Raw genomic sequence first — 18,174 nt, 5'->3', positions numbered from 1 at the left:
AAAATGTATGTGGGGGAAAAAAAAAGAAAACTTTAAGATAATGTTAAATTCACTTCCGGTATAGACTGAAGGGGCGTGGTCATTGCTGCTTTATGTAAAAAGGTGGAAAAAAAGCAATTCCTTATCAGTTAATTAAGAAGAAAAAAAATTGTAGATGAACACATTCATAGGGTTTATTACAAATAAATAAATAAAGAAAGAAAGAAATAAAGAAAGAAATAAAGCAAACTTAGGCTTTTATTTTGTATCTGTACATAAGGCCCAAATCAATCAGGTCTATAAATAAGAGCTGAATCTAATTAACGTGATGAACCTCCAGCATGATGGAAGGGAACTGTGGCAGATTTGGTAAAAACAACCTCAAGTCTTTGATGCAATGCTTTTTACACTGAAGGATTGAAATGTGCTGATTATATGTCTTTTTTGTTTGTTTGTTTGTTTGTTTTTTTAAATATATATATATATATATATATATATATATATATATATATATATATATATATATATATATATATATATATTTTAGAGGTGGCAAAGAAATGTGAGAGTATTTGTTTATCAGAGCTGGATCAAGGTTTCCTCACAGACTGCAGCCTATCTGAAGGAACCCTGAAAGCACTCCAAAGCATTGTGGTAGAGTATACAGAGCCTCCTTCACACCTTCCTGCTTCCAGTAAACACTCCTCTACTGTGTTATCTCCTTCCAATCCACACTGTAAGTTGTCCCTCATGTCCCCAACTGTCCCTATGCATGCTGCTGGTATGAACAGTCTCCTGGAAGGTAAGTCTTCCACTCCTTATGAGAGGATGACCTTCCAAAAACCTGTCCTGGCCACAGCTTTGGACTTGTCGTCCATCGACCTGACCGTCTCACACCCGTTATGGGAAGTCTCACACATCAGACCTAACATGGAGAGCCCCAAATTGTGCTTGGATTCCAGTAAGGTGGAGTTCATATGGAGTCCGAGTTACCAAGCTACGCCTCTAACACCGGCAGAGATTTCCTCACTGATCTGGTCAGGGACACCGCCTGAGGGTCAGAGGTCACGTCGTGAGTTCACTTTTCAGGATTCGAACCTGCGCCATGCTGTGTTAGAGCTGACCGATGAGCAACAGAAGAGTTTGTCCCGAAACATGGCCATGTAGTGAGTACATGGTGTCCACAGATGCTTGTTTTAGGTAAGAACTTAAACTCTCATGTTGAAATATTAAAAGTTTTATCTGTATATTTAGTAATTTATTTACTTAATTTCCAGGATCTTTACGGTGACTTGAGTGAAGAATTGTTAACGTAAATATATTTTTGTACTTGAAATAAAGTGTGGTGTTTATATTAACGACTGCATGCTCTTTTAAAGGAACTGTAGAAAATACTTTATTCAGAATAATTTATAAACTCTTCAATATAGCAAGTTGAAACGCAGACAAGCTGCTTGAAGTTGAGGTCAGCACCGTGGTCGACACTCTGTGTTTAATGTTTAATGAAGCCGGGTGAGTGAGAGACCTGATCACGCTCGGGAGAGAGTCTGTGGACAGCTTAAAGAGAGACATGTTGCTGAAGATGAGGATGATGATGATGATGATGATGATGATGATTTTTACAATGCACATTGTAAAAACATAGCACTGGATTGTAGAACGTGGTTTAAATGAATGCACTCATTCTTTTTCTACAGTGATACATTTACAGGGGCTTAAACTTTCTGCACCATGTTTAACATCCATGTCTGTGCTTTGAGAGAAATCTATGCCTTTAAGTTACCTGGCACAGGTAGTGAAAGTGTTCAGGACAGATCGCCTGCTCAGCTGGTATACTTATTATTTTCTAAGAAGCATATTTAGTGTCCCTATGCATATAAACAGTGTTTGTGCCCCAAGGTGATTTTATTTTCCAATAAAACAAGTTAAGGCAAAAAACATGAGTGACATGATGATGATGAACATAATTATGATGATCATAATTCTATACTTGGAATGCTAGTGAAAGGAGGGATCATGTTTGCTGTGGTGATATCAGAATTGCATCGATATTTTTGTCCCTTTGCCTGTTACGATGTCTGTCAGTCTGTGCTCAAATGTCGTCTAACATTTTTCTGGAGTTTTCTTTCTCCTTTAAACGTCGCCACTGAACACGTGTGTACAAAAAAATGCTACATGATTCAATACAATTTGAAAGATGAAGAAAAATCACAATGCATTTAAAAAAAAAAAATCCTTTTTTACAAAGTGAAAATGAGAATAGATATTGTTTCAAAACTAACATATGGTACGTACAAGTGTTCCTAATTAGTGTTAAATATCCTAATGAAGTAACTGATCCCAGATCAGCCCTGAGATGTCCTGACTTCTGTCATCCTCTTCAGCAAGGAGAGAACCTCGTTTGGGCCGTGTCGATGTCGTGCTCCTACAAAAGTCAAGTCAAGAAGCTTTGAAGAAAAAAAAATACACTCCCATTTTTACTTTTAATAAAAAAAAAAAACTACAATGTCTCTCGAGTATCGAGCTTACCTGATTCAGCTTTTTAAACTCCACCACCTGAAAGAAGATGTGTTCGAGGATGTGCTTGGCGTCTTGCTTTTCTTTATCCAGCTTCCCCGTGACCCCGAAGATGTCTCCGCATTTCCGCACGTAAAACTCCAGGTCGTCGTCGGTGCCTGTGCGAATCACACAGGATGAACTTCTGATTATTTTTAAAACAAGACTTTTCGTAATAATCTCTGACAAGAATAAACAGTGACGTCTGAATAATATTTATAATTATTTTTTTGTTATTAAATAGGGAAATGTTGTACATTTTAATTTATAGCTACATTTACTGGTGTACATCCATTAAACAAAAAAAAAACAAAAAATCTTAGATTACAAAGCCTAAAGACTTTGCTGTCTTATAAAATGTACAAGGTTTAACATTAGACTTTAAACATAGATGCTCCATTTTAACTCCTGACTGATTAAATGTTTACTGTGTGGCTCCAGTGTTGAATAACGCTCTGTAACATCAGCTGGGAAAGACTTTCTCTCATTTTTGGCTCATGGTGACACTTTTCAAGTCTACTTTTTATGTAAACACAACACATTATCCCGCTTTTCTTCCTTTGTAATACTCACGTTCATACCAAATATCACACCCGGATACTTACATTTGTTTGACAGCTGAGCAAGTCGCACTTTCTCCGAAGAAAATGTCTCGTCGAGGTCAAAAAGGTCGAGCATCGGTGGGGGCAGGTCCCTAAACGCTGGCTGGAAAACCTGCATGGATAAAATCACACTCGGGTTTCTGAAACAAACAATTCAGGTGCAAAAAATGTGACCGTTCTCTCTGAAAAACTGCTTACGGCGGGCTGCAGGGGTGGCAGCGGGGTTTCGAACTGAGGCGTGATCAACTGCAGAGGCTCGTGTTTGACATTCAGCTGCTTGTAGGCCCTGAGGAGGGAAAATTCAGGTCAGCACCGTGGTCGACACTCTGTGTTTAATGTTTAATGAAGCCGGGTGAGTGAGAGACCTGATCACGCTCGGGAGAGAGTCTGTGGACAGCTTAAAGAGAGACATGTCGAAAACGGAGGTGAAGTCACGTGGAGTCTCGTCGCCTTCCTGTAGACACACTCGGAGTCTCTCGGATAGGTATCCTGTGTCTGGTAACATGGTGTAATCTGTGATCTACACACAGAGAAAACAAAAGCAAAGAGCTTTTTTGCACCACGTTCCAGTACTAACCTGTGGATATTGGTCTATTGTTCGATTTGGTACAGATGCACTTTAATCGGATGTTTAGAGACATGTGTGCCCAACATTTACAGTGAGTGCGAACACATAACACACAAAAATACTTAAGACACTTAATGATTCACATTAAGAATAAAACAGAGATGTGGTAGCTTAGTGGATAAGGTGTTGGACTACTGATGGGAAGGTTGTGTTTGAATCGCAGGTCCACTAAAAGCTTGCCTTGAGCAAGGCCCTTAACCCTGAATTTCTCCTTTGTGTAAAATGTCATGTGAGGGGAAAAAAGGGATTTTAGGATTTTAATGCATTTAAAGTAAAAGTACAGAACAACACACCTGAAATATAAATTTAAATACCATTAACAAGCAAAAAAAAAAAGGTATCTATTTAATTATCATAACTTGTATTAGGGGCGGGGGCACGGTGGCTTAGTGGTTAGCACGTTCGCCTCACACCTCCAGGGTCAGGGTTCGATTCCCGCCTCCACCTTGTGTGTGTGGAGTTTGCATGTTCTCCCCGTGCCTCGGGGGTTTCCTCCGGGTACTCCGGTTTCCTCCCCCGGTCCAAAGACATGCATGGTAGGTTGATTGGCATCTCTGGAAAATTGTCCCTAGTGTGTGATTGCGTGAGTGAATGAGAGTGTGTGTGTGTGCCCTGCGATGGGTTGGCATTCCGTCCAGGGTGTATCCTGCCTTGATGCCCAATGACGCCTGAGATAGGCACAGGTTTGGCACAGGCACGCTTCGGGCGTTCAACAGGGTGCTCATTTTTTGGTTCGGCTGCGTTTGGGTAGAGAGCTCCGGTATCCCTCCTCCGGGCGATGATCAAACTTGCTATCCTTCAGTGAAAATGTGCCTTTGAACAATCTGTTGATCCTGTACTTTGGTCCTTAAAGTGACTTCTCAAGCACGTGGAGCGTAGTGGTGTCCAGCCTATTTATTTTGATATCTTGGTTTGTACTTTGTTTTTCGTTAGGGAAGTTAAATGTATTTTATTTTATGTTCATTTAGGTCACTTAACCCCTTCCTCCTTTTGCTTTCGAGAGTTGTTTTGTTTGTTGTTTTGGAATTTGGACACCCCGAAGAGATGCTCCCTTTCATCTGTCATATTTATTCTTAATACATTTTATCCTATCCCTTGATTGGTTTGGTGAATGTGTTTGATTATCGGCCGGAGTGATTTAAAATTGGGATTCCACTATTTCAACTCTGTTCAATTATTCGATTTGCCCTAGACTCGGGGCGTAATAATCTATCTATCTATCTATCTATCTATCTATCTATCGATCTATCTATCTGTCTATCTATCTGTCTATCTATCTATGATGAATTGATTTTGATAATATTTTCTATGGTTTCAAACATTTATTTATTTTTATTCCAACATACAAAATGTACTTAAAATTCATTCACAACTCATGAATTGTTGTAGGTCTGTAGAAATGTGTCAGATGAAATAAAGTAAGAAATTAAGAGCTGTCTGTGTGAATAAATGACCAGAGCTGGAAGGCAGGTAAAAATGAGCATTATTAGGATCTCTCTCACCTCGGGATCTTCGGCATCGATTTGATTCAGGTGAACGTTGTCGGTCGTCAGCCACTGGAACACGACGTCCTGTACCGTGTAAAAGAAGTACGGAAAATATTCTCCTGTCGTTTACATAATGAACAAAAACGCATGAAATCGTATAGATCTCTGAAGGCTCACCATTATTTTATTGTTCTCCTCCTTGTCCAGGTATTGATCGCTGAACATGTGGCATGAACCCAGCACTGCCAGCTTGCCGGCGTTCTTCTTCAACACAAACAAATGGACACACAGACTTTATATGGATCGGTTCGAAAAATACAACGTAGTGCTGGAAGAGACGTGACGCCAAACACGCTCACTAACCTCCACCTTGGAGAAGGCCAGGACAGGTCGGTTGAGAGGGAAGCACACAGAACCGGTGGACAGAACCGCCACCGCGGGCTTTATCACACTCAGCGTAGCTCCGTACGGGTACACGAATGTGAGAGCCCTGATTGTTGTGGAAACAAGCGTTAGTATATTCTATATTATGTATATACCTGTATCTAGGTGTGTTTTTTTTTCATTTTCAGTTTACTATGTTTCTACTGCTGCTTTTAAAACACAATCATATATTTTATTAAACAAAATAACTAAACATTTATACGTACTTTTAATTACCTACGATAAGAATGCAAATTTAGTTCTAAAGAATAAACAATTCACCTTAGAATTCACCCACATGTGTCCAGCGGGTCTGTAGAGTATATTGTCTATAAATATGACCGTAAATATGTCTATTAATAGGAAGTCGGTTTTAAGAGGTTTCTTTTCTCGAGGGTAGGAAAATATAAGTGACAGAAAATCGTTCATTCATTTTCTACCACTTATCCGAACTACCTCGGGTCACGGGGACGCTGTGCCTATCTCAGGCATCATCGAGTATCAAGGCAAGATACACCCTGGACGGAGTGCCAACCCTTCACAGGGCGCACACACACACACACTCACACACTATGGACAATTTTTCCAGAGATGCCAATCAACCTACCAAGCATGTCTTTGGACCGGGGGAGGAAACCCGAGGCATGGGGAGAACATGCAAACTCCACACACACAAGGCGAAGGCGGGAATCGAACCCCCAACTCTGGAGGTGTGAGGCGAACGTGATAACCACTAAGCCACCGTGCCCCCAACAGAAAATCAATTTAAGATCAAATAAAATTTGCTGCAGGATGTTCATGTTATAGGACATAAAAACGGCTAATGGTTTAGAAGAAGTGAACTGTAATCCGCCAAATAATCAGTATGTTTCCTATATCACAATCTATCTCTGATGAGTTTGAGAGAAAGTAAACAGGATGTGGGGTGTGGACAGAGCGTATGACTCACTGCGTATTGTTCCCTGGACTTTCATCGTCAATGACTCCCGTTACCACTTTCCCGGCTGCACGGCTGATCTCCCTGTGAGAGACGTTAAATTCATTAGCATTTCTTTGACCTTGTCGCTCTGCCGTCAGCGAGTCGTTTTAAATAACGAAAAAGAAAAAGACCTGTTGAGAACCCCGTTAGACACGAGTGCTTCTTTGGGATGGAAGTATTTGTAGTAAACGTTTCTGACTACGGCGTCTGGAAAAGCGAAACAATGCGAATTGATGAATGGAGGTCAATGAATGTTGTTCGTTTAAAATGCACTCGCTGCCGCTCACCGCTGTTCACCATGATACCAAACTCCTCCAGGAGGAAGTTGATGTTAGTGTCGTTTTTCACTTCTCCACCTTCTCCGAGCATGGCCAGGACGTTCCCACCACCTTCCAGATACTGCTTCAGGACTTGCAGCTGAAAATCACACATTAAAGGAGCAGTTTGTAATATTTCCAGCCCTCCGCTGCTTCTGAGGCAAACTGCAATTGCATTTAAAGTCATTTAAGGTGGTAAAAGCTTGGTCTGCATTACTGATACCAAAATGTATTTTATTTCCTTGTATATCTCATTGACCTTAATATCACCAGATGTCTAAATAGGTCTGTGAGTGATTTTTCTTTTAAATGAAATCTAACAGTGGTCGAAATCACAATTCACTGTTATTATATTATTTATTTATTATTGCATTCATATAGTTATTAGCCTACTGGATGACTCACGCAAATTGAATGAGATTAATACGCCAACACGACCAGTGCATAAATGATACATACTTAGATCTATTGTATTATGTCAATGGAAATCTTTAAAAAAATAAATAAATTATATATATATATATATATATATATATATATATATATATATATATATATATATATATACATATATATATATCCAATCACATCAATCTGTGTGGCCTTAGGATGCATTTATAAGTCTTCGTAAAAAAAAAAAATACCACAAATATTTTGGACTATTTTATCCACTGTATTTCTACGAGCGAATCAGAAAATGCTTCCACCATAAAACTTCTGTATATGTCACACATTTTATAGTCTTATGATCTTTTGATCTTGTTTTCAGATCATCAGAGAAGTAATATATATGAAGCAGTGTGAATTTATTTGCAACCCCTGGTTCGATCTTGAGCTCTGGGTGTCCGTGTGGATTCCCTCTGGGTTCTCTAGTTTCCCTCCTTCTCTCCTGGCTATGCTTAATATGCTTAATTGGGAATTGAGGTCAATTCTCACCTCAATCACAGGATAGCCTCTGTATCCAGTGAGTGAGTGTGAGTGAGTGTGTGAGTGTGTGTGAGTGAGTGTGTATGTGTGTAAGTGAATGTGTGAGTGAGTGAGTGAGTGACTGAGTGAGTGTATGTGTGTGTGAGTGAATGTGTGTGACTGAGTGAGTCTGAGCATTAATGCAAAAGTCCCACAGATAAACAGTCTCCCAGATGATGAGCTTTTCACCTCTAGTTCAGTGAACTTCTCCCTTGGACCTGCGGTGATCCACAGCTTCACACCATGTAGTTTCTCAGCTGTGATCTCCTCTTTGATGCTAATGAGACGACACACAGAAAGACTGGCTGTTAGTTAGTAAACTAGAGTTTCCACAGAAACCGTGTGTGTGTGTGTGTAAATGGTGTTTGGAGCTAAACTGCACGGATCTGTGAGATGTATTATTACCCTTGAATCTTCCATTGCGTTCTTAGTCTCTTCTGAAGACTCTTGTAGCCGCTGCTCGCAGTAAACTGCTCTCTTTTGGACGAATTAAAAACGACAATATTCCGCTGTTCTTTATCCATCTTGTGCTTGAACGATGTTTCTTCTAAAGATTAAAATCTGTGAAGATAAAAATGTAATACAAACGTCGATCAACATGAATTAATAACAGCGTCTTCTATCAGGTTTTACCAGCTGCCAGTTAGCTTAGCTATTAGCATTAGCACGCTAGTTAGCCCTGTAGCTAACGTCTACGGTTCGATTCGGTCGCGAACAGGGACATTCTCGAACACAAAACCTAAATACGTGCAGCGTAACTAACATCTACACGACTATTCGTTATGGTTTAGCAAACAAAGTCGCAAGATTTTGCTGATTACAGAGAACTTTACCTCAGGATTTATCATGTCTCCGAGCCGTTAGCCTGTCCGTGAAGCATTATGGGTAAATAACAGTAACCATGGGTGACGGCCCACATGGATACTGCAGCTTTAAATGATCAGCAGTGCCGTGTACACACACACACACACCTCAAAATATGTGCTTAAACAGGAAAAATGCTGCATAAATCCCAATGTCTCCAAAGTTTAAATGGATTTCATAGTTGGCACCTTAATATTTCAAAAATATTAGCACCCTAACTAGATAAATAATTACACTGGAGCAGAGTTTAAGCAGTTTTTCACTTTAGTGCATGTATAAACATTACTACACTTATCTGAATAGTCAAGTGATCCTGAAAATATTGAGCAGTGGTTCCTGGAACACAAACATCACTTAAACTGTATTTATACCTATTAAAAAAAAGGTCCAATTACATCTTTAGAGACGTTCGATTACGTGACTAACCCCATCCAACATTTTATTTAACTTGGCAACTATGAAATCATTGTAATTTAAAATATGAACGACAATCCACAAAAATCACTAGAATGGAAAAAACCCACACAGTTTGCACACAAGAAAAATCAAAACATGTTTATTTAACTAAAATATCGCAGAATACCCAATACACCAGTTTAAAACTGAGAACAGCATGGGACCTCTACGATTTAAAGTATCATCCAAAAAAAACAAAAACAAAACCCAACCAAAAAACACTTCTGTACAGCAATACATGTGTAGCAAATCACAAATTACTAAGGCTAAACCACACAATTTCACAAACATGTAAGCAGGCAAAAAAACAAAAACAAAAAACTGCTTGAGTCAAAATCAAACTTTAGCTAAGAAGCAATGCAAGCCTTTTAATTATTTTTTTTTTTTTTAAATTGGGTATGAAGTTTTTCCAGTCAGTATGACAGCTGATTGAATAGCTGCAGTACAGGCAAAGCATCTAAAAAATTGAAGGGGGGGGGACCCAAACTCCTGTACACCAATACGCATGTAGCAAATCACAAATCTACTGAGGATTCATTTACAAATCTGGTACCCCATTTGATATTTACAGTTCAGCCCTTTAGTTCTCATGCAATATCACAAACATGTACGATCGGATTTAAATGTGACGCACCCTTGTATCAAGTGCTGCCTTTCAGAGCTACAAAAAAAAAAAGGATCTCAGCCTCAGTCTTGTGAGGCAGACCTAGAGCGCGAGCGAGATTTGGACCGAGAAGGAGAACGAGACGGAGAACGCTTCAAGGGTGATTTGGAACGGTGACGATCCTCCTGTGGAGAAGGGGAACGCGAGACTGATTTTTTGTCTCCGTTCTCCATTGGTGAGGCCGAGCGGCTGCGCGATTTCTTGCTCACTGACTTCTCCTTGGAACGACTGCGAGAGCCACGCTCGGACCGGGGCTTTGAATGGCTCTTGGAGCGTGACTTCCGACTCGCCGAGCGGCTGTGGGACTTGCGGGAGCGAGAACGAGAGCGGGACTTCTTGGAACGGGATTTAGCTGGAGACTTGGAGCGGGACTTTCTCTTGGACCTAGAGTGGGAGCGGCGCTTGCTGCGGGAGCGGGATCTGTTGGTAGACAAAAGGCGCTTCGTTATACTGTATTTGGAACAATGACATTTACCTAGTAGAGAACCATTTCCCATCCTCATCCATACTTGCATCAAGTACTTTTATTAAATACTCTTCCTTAAAGATTTAAAAAAAAAAAAAAAAAGCCAGCAATTAAGCACTAGCCAAGCAGAGTCTCCTAGACAGCTAGCTCTAGTCATTTAACTATTTTAAAATACATTATACCATCCTGCTCTTGTATTCCTCAAAAGAACTAACTTGTATGGTAAAACTCACCGAGAGCGAGACCTTGAGCGGCTTCGTGAGCTCCTGCTCCTACGGCTTCTGCTGCGAGAGCGACGTCTGCTGCGGGACCTTGGAAACAGAGCAGTATTCATTATTAGAAGGTTAATTTAAAGAAATCTCCAAGTCAACTGTACTAGCCAGCTGAACCCACCTAGACCTGCTGCCAGAGTACGATCGTCGCCGTTTGGGTTTATCCTCCACCAGGCGAATTTTCCTTCCATTGATGTCGGTGCCGTCCAGCTTGTCAAGGGCCCTCTTCATATCAGAATAGCTGCGGAACTCGATCACACCTTCATTTGTCCGTTCCTTGTGGGCATCAGCATAGGTCACCTCACCAGCCTGTCGCATGAAGTCCTGAACAGTTGGACAAAAGAAAAAACAATAATCAGTCTTTAATAAATGACCACAGAAAGCGACAGAAAATGACAACTTATGGTTGCAAGGAGCACAAATCTATAATTGCTTTGCCCACCTTGAGGTCCTGCCAGCTGCATCGACTGGACAGGTTTTCCACGATGAGCCGATACTCAGTGCGGACAGGAGGTCCGTATTTGTCTCTGCCGGAGCGGCTTCGGCTGCTGTAACCACTACTACCACCACCACCACCACCACCACCACCACCTTCAGACACAAAGTGAAAAGGAGCGGTAAGAAAAGGGAGAACAGCAAGAATGGCCCGATTTAGGACAAATCTCTCACTGAACAACTGAAATTAAAAAAGTCTGAACTTTCTGTCTTTCAGGAAGAATCAAATACCCCTTGATGCAGTTTACCTCAGCACAGATATTTCTGAAGAGATTGTTTAAAAAAAAAAAAAAAAAAAAAAAAGAAAAGAAAAAGAAAGACGGCAGAAGAGAATATTAAATTAGTTTAGATTTTTTTATATTCAAACAACAGCCTGAAAATTACTGATGCTCTTATGTGGAACCCATGAAGTGACCTACAAGACCTGAGAGTATGAAGAATAAACAATAAAGACTTTACATAGCATGACTAGTATATAGTAGTTTATAAGTATAAATAGTAAACTTTAATTACAGTAAAGTTAAGCCATGGATTTACATTTGAACTACAACAATAAAGTTCATAACAAAGGCCGTAGGTATCCTCCTGGGTTCCAGGTCTTTATATTTGTCTTGACACTACCCTCTCCAAAACGTAAAATAACCACAACTAGGACAAGCATTACCTTTCATATTGACCGCAAGGAGCAACGGAAGCCCACTGCTTTTCACTTTAGTCTAGATGACCGCTACATTTTTTTTTACCCATAAAAATCTCTCCAATATTTCGTCATACATAAAAACCAATGGGTTTCCTCACCATCACCCTGGTCTATTGGCAAAAGGCTGCTGTCATCATGGCTTCCGGTTAGGTCAGCCAAGGGTCAAAGGGCAAAGGTCACACACACATTGTAAGGTGAAAGCCAAGGCCAAACGGGACAGGCAGTCATCTTAGCCTCAATGGACTCGGACCTCAGCCCGCACTGGACTCTTTCAAATTGAAACATCAAGGACTTGTTAATGTTGATTTCAAACGCACACACACAGCATGATCACACGGCACAACCTGTGTTTACATGTCAGTGAGGCATTCTTTTTTATTAGTTTTTTTTGCAGATGCACGTGAAAAACCCAACCTTCTTCCATAGGCGATGCCAGTCACCCGACATGTAAACATGGTTGCATTGCCAAATCTAATTTAAAACTAGCCATTTTTGCGAAAGACTTGCAAAAGTCTTATCCTTTCCTAATGAATCCCAGCTGCACAATTAAACAAAAAACACATTTTAAACTGAATAGGCCAATTGTTAGAAACTTAAAACCATCCCGCTGTCATCTCTGGCCTGGTTTTGCTGTGTGCACCAGAAAGAAACGTCAGCAGCGCAATTCCTCTCCAAGACTGAAGAACAGCTGGACAACTACTGAAACTGAGAGAAGTGAGGGCTTGCATTTCACCGTCCCTTCCATGACACCTAGGAATAGATAGTTTATCATATTATCTTTATGAGACTGGACTTACTGCGCCCAGAACCCCAATAACCCCCACCATATCCGTCGCGGTCCCGACGTGGCCCCCTGGCGTGTTCCACAACCACACGTTCACCACACAGCTCCTTGCCATTCAGTTCGTACACAGCGTCATCGGCGTCACGTGTGTCCTCAAACTCTACAAACCCGTACCTGCAATGCAAAAACAAGTGGTAAACATTTAGTGCTTAGTTCTACACTTCTTCCTCTCTTTCTGTTACAGTTCCCTCACTGGTTCAAGACTTAAGTCGAGAGAGAGAGAGAGAGAGAGAGAGAGAGAGAGATTTTTGCTTTAATAACAAAAATTCGGTACAGTTTTGTCTTCACTCTTTTACATTTGTGCACTGAAATGACTTCTAATCCAATCCGTCTTACGTTAACGCGAAAACAACAACATCACGCGCGCGCACATTAACCGACACAATGTACATTTACAGGATTAGCTACATGCTAACATCGGGCCTCAGCGCGCGCGCGTGTGCAGAAAAAAACAAATTCTGACGCGACGAAAGAATTTAATAAGCTTTTTTTGTACATCAAGAAAACGTCACACATAAAAGCGAATTCGAGCGTGAAGGTACTAAAAAAAACAACACAATAATAATAAAACATGCCGAAAGATCATCGAACAAAAATAACCGACGTTATTGTTTTTCAGTTAGTCCGCCATTTTGGCCACGCGGCACAAGTTTCACAAACCAACCGACAGACTTTCTCGAATATTCGACGAGATTCTAGTCGAACAGACTTATAAATGGTTAGAATTGGGTTAATTGCACATTTTAGACTAAACGCGGTTACTGCACACGACATGGCGGCTGGTTATTTAGTCACGTTAGCTGCTGAAACTCACCCGTTCTTCAGATCAATCTCCAACAGCTTCCCATAACCGCTGAAAAACCTCTGGATGTCCTTTTCGCGGACATGATAACTCAGCCTGCCTACGTAAACACGAGGCATGTTACACTTTACTCTTAGGCTGAAACCACACAAAAAAAAACCTTCGTCTAAAAAAACACCTTTCCTTCACGATCCGTCACTAAAACAACGTTCACTAACCACCACCAGGATAAGTGAAGATTAACGGTCCGCCTCCGTGAACTATTTATAGAGACGGTGACGTCACGCTAACGTAAAACGACGAAGCCATAACCGGTTTAAATTTTTATTTTATTTTTTAAAGTTGAAAAATGTAGAGCCAAAATTTTAACAATTATTTTTCAAATGAAATAATTAAACAAACAAACAAACGAACGATCATCTAAAATAAATACAATAATTATTGATCATTTTTATTACAGATAATGAATTTTATTACAGATAACGAATAAGATCGATTGGAATGATAAGATCGATCATTCGCTGCGGAAAGACCCCTGAAAAGAAGAAGAAGAAGAAAAAAAGATCGATTGCGTGGACAAAGTATATATTCGAATGCTGTATGATTCAGTCGTTTGTACGCAGAACAAACCAAAGCTTTAGAATGTGAACCAGAGATACTTGTTCTAGAAATTAAATATTATTTTATTCAATTATAAACTGCAAAGACGTTATCCAAACACGCATAAAAAAATCAACAATGCTCTCATGTTACATTTGTACATATGATTTGTACACGTTAACAGTTAGATTCACATACTTTAGTACAAAGGAAAAAGATGCATCTTATTGTGCATCAATCTGTGTTTTATATTATGTTGGACCGTAGCAGCTTAGCAATCAACCATGAACATTTTCCATAAATAAGGAATAAAGCACACTGGGATGTGCTGTTATGGAAAAGAACCAACAATGCACATTTTTGATTAACGCCATGTTACAAAACATGTTCCCGTTGTCAATAGTGCTATAAACAGTTATTACCTTACGGGCCTCACATATTTTCCTCTCTACAAGACAAAAACTGGCCTGTCATTATAATGAAAAACATTAAACTCATTGATCAAGTGCCGGAAGACTACGGAAGTACCCCCTGGCCGTTATAAAGCTCTGACACTGGAAAGTCACCAACAATTGTTAACTGTCTCCTCACAGAAATCGTAACCATTTCATAATTATACATGTTATACAAATCACATTGTAATCTGTTACTATAGAAGCAATAACAAAGAGCCGTGATTTGGAGGGAGGAATGGAAAACTAATCAACACCTTCTGACCAATCAGAAGTATTCAATATGACTGCAGTATAAAGCTTAATTAATGTCCAAATTCTGTTATTATCAGTATTTATCTTTGTTGCTTGATTGAAAATTTCATGAAAATAATCTCTTATCTTTATCTATCCCAGATTATTTCTTCTGTGTGGTTTATTTTCACAAGCTTGACCATTACACACATTCATTTCAAATACTTTTGTTCTATAGTAGAAAGTCTGCTGCTGAAACAATTTCAGTGTCACAGAAGACACCACACCCAGTTCTCACTAAGCAAACCGATAACACAATGACTCGATGTTCTCACTGACTGTTCTGTGAACGGTCCGTCGCTGGCCGTCTTTAGGTCTTATTGTGATTGTGTAAATCTATGTTAATTACTATTAATCACTGCAAGCACACGATCAGTCTAGAAGGATGCACTTAAAGAGCCACAGGAATTACACGTGCTGCATGAAAACGGATCTAAAGTTTACTCTGTGTCATATCTTTCACTCGTAACACTCCCTCTTGTGCACAGGAAGCTGCCAGAACGCCGTCTTGTCTCCACAAGCGGCCTTGAACCAAGCCTCTGCTGCCTCCTGGAGAAAGAAAAAAAAAAATAGAATGAATAATATGTTAGTTTATACCGCAAGCTACCCCATAGGATATCTTAACTTGATATTCACATTCTTAGTATAACAAACCACACACATGAACATTGTGCTGGTTTCTTCTTCAGCAATCAGAAACGCAGACTTGAACACTCTCGGTCACCATGATATCGCTAGTTAATGTTAATGTTCTCTTAAATGAACTTGACACACAGAGAGAAATAAATCATTTCACGGTGTTCACTTTACAAACACAGCACCACTGAGAGCCTTTAATATGTCAGTCATTGAAGGAGCTTGTTGTTCTTTTTTTGTGTCATTTACATGATATAAATTCATAATCTCAAATGACTACAGACCTGCCCATGGACTTTCACATTCATACAGCATCCACTGATCTGCTCTGAATTTGTTGTGGAACCACATGGTGTGATCGAGAGAGGCTAAAAACTGGGATCTGTATTGGGGGAATGGCAGCATGGTGGTACCGAGAAATGAGTAATCGGACACATACGCAGCGACACAGCAGTGCAGTTTCATGTCTGCCTCTCCTAAAAACACAACAACAAAAAAAATATTACACTTCAATATAATTATTGTTTTAATACAAGTAATTATACTTTATTTGTATTCATTCTGTGTGTCGTGTGAAGAAACTGGATGTGATTTTTAAATAATCCTGAAAAACTGAGAGAGTGACTTCTTCATCAGACTTACCCATGTGTCCTTTTGATCGTACCCAGAATAGTTTTTTTGGCTCCATGGGGAGACGTCTATAAAAATCAGGAGGATTAACTATCTTCACCTCAATGGGTACCTCATCTGCAAGGATCTTATTCAGCCCCTGTTTAGCGTTATCAGCCAAATTCGGGTCGCTGCAAAACCAGACAGATGAACAAGTTGATTTAAGCAGCCAATGTCGTAACGTACGTCTCTTGGTGATTCCTACCTGAGGTAATGCTGGATGAGTTCCTCCACTGTGAGCAGAGCGTCAGGTGGGGGGACGCTGGGCATGGTGAACTGGTGCTCTAGTGGACTGGGCTGCAGCTTGTGAAAGGACGCCTGACATATCAGTATGGGCTGACCGTGCTGGACTGCTTTCACCGATCGCACACAGAAACTGCGACCATCTCGAGTCCGTTCTACCTGGTAAAGCACCGGAACCTTGGGGTCTCCTATAGCATGAGCGACATATGGGTAAAAGGTATGCAGCACTTTCTATATACTGTAAGTGTAGTTTTCATAGAGTTTGTTTGCATTATACATAAAAGAAGAACTTACAAGCGACCACCAACCACCTCACTCACAATCTCACACGTATACTCAAACACAATGTTAAGTATAAGTTCATTCTTGTCTTCCTCAGACTGTCTAATGCTACAACCTGAGACAAAAAATAGACTGAACTGGAATTATACATCTTTAATCTATACAAATATCTCACAAATACATGCGTTGGTCTCTTCAGACCAAATTTAGGTTTGTTTTAGCCTTGATACACAGCACCATGTTTAGAAATTAAGCGGAACACCATCCCCACTGTGAAGCGTTGTGGCGGTAGTGTCATGTTTCAGATGCGTTTAATCAGCTAGGATGTTGGTCAGTATTTATTCAGCCTGGCATTGCTTGGTTTGATCCATTTTGAGAAGAGAAATATGCAAAAATATCAGGATCCCTTATGCCACGGCTAACGGTGTTTACATTTACATTTCCAGCATTTGGCAGATGCCCTTATCCAGAGCGACTTACATTATTTAATTTTTATACAACTGAGCAATTGGGGGTTTACTGATAATGCTCATGACTTCGCGAACCTACAAAATATCTTACCTAAAATGATTTATAAAAAGTACTAACGATGTTCTCTTTTGTCTTGTTGGTCACAGTAACCACGCCCCAGCCCCTGACCCAAGTGGTTCTTAAGTCTAGACCAGCAACGTTTTGGTGAACTTAAGAACCACTTTTCCTGGTTCAGAGCCGGTGCTTTGGGTGTCGAAAAAGAAAGAACTGATTTTAAATTAGGCTCTGGCTCCGAACCAGCACTTAAACTGCCTCGGTGGACCTGGGATCAAACTCACAACCTTCCGACTGGTAGCCCAACACTTTAACCACTAGGCTACCGCATGCATCGCAAGTTGTATCTAAAAAAAATTTTGTATTGTAAGTAAGTATATTTTTTTGTTTTTACCTGCTCTAACAAAGTAACAGTGCAGTGAATGGGCATACAACTCATCACTGACAGATTTGGCAGCAGCTACCAAAGCCTGACCCACAATCTGACCACCAAACAGGCGCCGAGTCCGAGGAACCCAGTGATGCTTCCCTCTGTCCAAATACAAACATGACACACATTTAATATTAGAGGTTAAAGAGGTTAATATAAGACAATATAATTCCCATCCCTGGTCCTGGAGTCCTCCTGTTCTGTACATTTTAGTGTTGTTAAGTGTTCAATGCTGTAACACACACATGTGCACTTTAATGAACAGGACCAGATTGTGAACCTGTGACACAGGAAGCTCTTTGATAAGAAAACAATCATAAATATGTTATTTACTTGTTTATAATTGTTTATTATTTATACGTTACCTGTAAAGGTCGGTGTCAAGCTTCTCTAAATTCAGAACGCTTGTCACCAGGACGCTCCTGAGGTCCGGAGATCCAGTATAACTTAAAGAAAAGTCATCTGTCACTTTCAGAGAGTCTGCACCAGTTTCCGCCATGTTGGATTGAAAGGGTGGAGAAGAAGAGGGTCATGTGACCATCG

The 18,174-nt window shown here is 40.2% G+C and overlaps 4 protein-coding genes across 11 annotated transcripts; 1 reads left to right on the top strand and 3 right to left on the bottom strand.

The window, feature by feature from the left end:
- Nucleotides 1–236: 236 nt before the first annotated feature.
- si:ch73-303b9.1 (uncharacterized) lies at nt 237–2,451 on the top strand. Of its 3 annotated transcripts, none has more exons than XM_060858522.1 (3): nt 237–348; nt 527–1,179; nt 2,364–2,451. In XM_060858522.1, exons 1-2 carry the CDS (start codon nt 321–323, stop codon nt 1,144–1,146), a joined length of 648 nt encoding a protein of 215 aa, XP_060714505.1. In that variant the 5' UTR covers nt 237–320; the 3' UTR covers nt 1,147–1,179; nt 2,364–2,451. The 3 variants fall into 3 exon arrangements, with proteins under 3 accessions (XP_060714505.1, XP_060714507.1, XP_060714504.1); XM_060858524.1 differs by having other exon boundaries at nt 2,324–2,382; XM_060858521.1 differs by lacking the exon at nt 2,364–2,451 and adding an exon at nt 1,257–1,337.
- Nucleotides 1,475–8,854, bottom strand: ift52 (intraflagellar transport 52 homolog (Chlamydomonas)). 4 transcript variants are annotated; one of them, XM_060858517.1, is made up of 14 exons: nt 8,771–8,854; nt 8,343–8,498; nt 8,127–8,214; nt 6,942–7,071; nt 6,786–6,861; nt 6,625–6,696; nt 5,616–5,742; nt 5,430–5,516; nt 5,268–5,336; nt 3,503–3,657; nt 3,336–3,423; nt 3,141–3,249; nt 2,509–2,654; nt 1,475–2,426 (listed from the first exon to the last, which is right to left on the bottom strand). In XM_060858517.1, the coding sequence occupies exons 2-14, from the start codon at nt 8,459–8,461 to the stop codon at nt 2,325–2,327; spliced, it is 1,368 nt and encodes a 455-aa protein (XP_060714500.1). In that variant the 5' UTR covers nt 8,462–8,498; nt 8,771–8,854; the 3' UTR covers nt 1,475–2,324. The 4 variants fall into 4 exon arrangements, with proteins under 4 accessions (XP_060714500.1, XP_060714502.1, XP_060714501.1 ...); XM_060858519.1 differs by having other exon boundaries at nt 1,475–2,404; XM_060858518.1 differs by having other exon boundaries at nt 5,430–5,513.
- A 487-nt stretch (nt 8,855–9,341) lies between these two features.
- On the bottom strand, nt 9,342–13,744 carry srsf6b (serine and arginine rich splicing factor 6b). 3 transcript variants are annotated; one of them, XM_060858728.1, is made up of 6 exons: nt 13,513–13,744; nt 12,652–12,812; nt 11,102–11,250; nt 10,781–10,983; nt 10,621–10,698; nt 9,342–10,341 (listed from the first exon to the last, which is right to left on the bottom strand). In XM_060858728.1, exons 1-6 carry the CDS (start codon nt 13,617–13,619, stop codon nt 9,945–9,947), a joined length of 1,095 nt encoding a protein of 364 aa, XP_060714711.1. In that variant the 5' UTR covers nt 13,620–13,744; the 3' UTR covers nt 9,342–9,944. The 3 variants fall into 3 exon arrangements, with proteins under 3 accessions (XP_060714711.1, XP_060714713.1, XP_060714712.1); XM_060858730.1 differs by having other exon boundaries at nt 12,679–12,812; XM_060858729.1 differs by having other exon boundaries at nt 11,102–11,226; nt 13,513–13,743.
- An 818-nt stretch (nt 13,745–14,562) lies between these two features.
- acot8 (acyl-CoA thioesterase 8) lies at nt 14,563–18,154 on the bottom strand. Its single transcript, XM_060858727.1, has 6 exons — nt 17,997–18,154; nt 17,596–17,732; nt 16,357–16,582; nt 16,125–16,282; nt 15,767–15,958; nt 14,563–15,395 (listed from the first exon to the last, which is right to left on the bottom strand). Exons 1-6 carry the CDS (start codon nt 18,128–18,130, stop codon nt 15,280–15,282), a joined length of 963 nt encoding a protein of 320 aa, XP_060714710.1. The 5' UTR covers nt 18,131–18,154; the 3' UTR covers nt 14,563–15,279.
- Nucleotides 18,155–18,174: the final 20 nt, after the last annotated feature.

This window comes from Tachysurus vachellii, chromosome 22, assembly GCF_030014155.1.
Source record: "Tachysurus vachellii isolate PV-2020 chromosome 22, HZAU_Pvac_v1, whole genome shotgun sequence".
NCBI lineage: Eukaryota > Metazoa > Chordata > Actinopteri > Siluriformes > Bagridae > Tachysurus > Tachysurus vachellii.
This window is presented reverse-complemented; position numbering and strand designations above follow the sequence as displayed.

Coding starts and splice junctions, on each gene's coding strand:
- si:ch73-303b9.1 (XM_060858522.1), top strand. CDS start 321: ATGATGGAAGGGAACTGTGGCAGATTTG. Junction 349..526: donor AGGGAACTGTGGCAGATTTG/GTAAAAACAACC, acceptor TATATATTTTAG/AGGTGGCAAAGAAATGTGAG.
- ift52 (XM_060858517.1), bottom strand. CDS start 8,461: ATGGATAAAGAACAGCGGAATATTGTCGTTTTTAATTCGTCCAAAAGA. Junction 3,250..3,335: donor TGCCACCCCTGCAGCCCGCC/GTAAGCAGTTTT, acceptor TTATCCATGCAG/GTTTTCCAGCCAGCGTTTAG. Junction 2,655..3,140: donor TGCTCAGCTGTCAAACAAAT/GTAAGTATCCGG, acceptor TGATTCGCACAG/GCACCGACGACGACCTGGAG.
- srsf6b (XM_060858728.1), bottom strand. CDS start 13,619: ATGCCTCGTGTTTACGTAGGCAGGCTGAGTTATCATGTCCGCGAAAAG. Junction 11,251..12,651: donor TTATTGGGGTTCTGGGCGCA/GTAAGTCCAGTC, acceptor TTGTGTCTGAAG/GTGGTGGTGGTGGTGGTGGT. Junction 10,342..10,620: donor CGCTCAAGGTCTCGCTCTCG/GTGAGTTTTACC, acceptor GTCTACCAACAG/ATCCCGCTCCCGCAGCAAGC.
- acot8 (XM_060858727.1), bottom strand. CDS start 18,130: ATGGCGGAAACTGGTGCAGACTCTCTGAAAGTGACAGATGACTTTTCT. Junction 17,733..17,996: donor CTTGACACCGACCTTTACAG/GTAACGTATAAA, acceptor GTATTTGGACAG/AGGGAAGCATCACTGGGTTC. Junction 15,396..15,766: donor ATGTGAAAGTCCATGGGCAG/GTCTGTAGTCAT, acceptor TTCTTTCTCCAG/GAGGCAGCAGAGGCTTGGTT.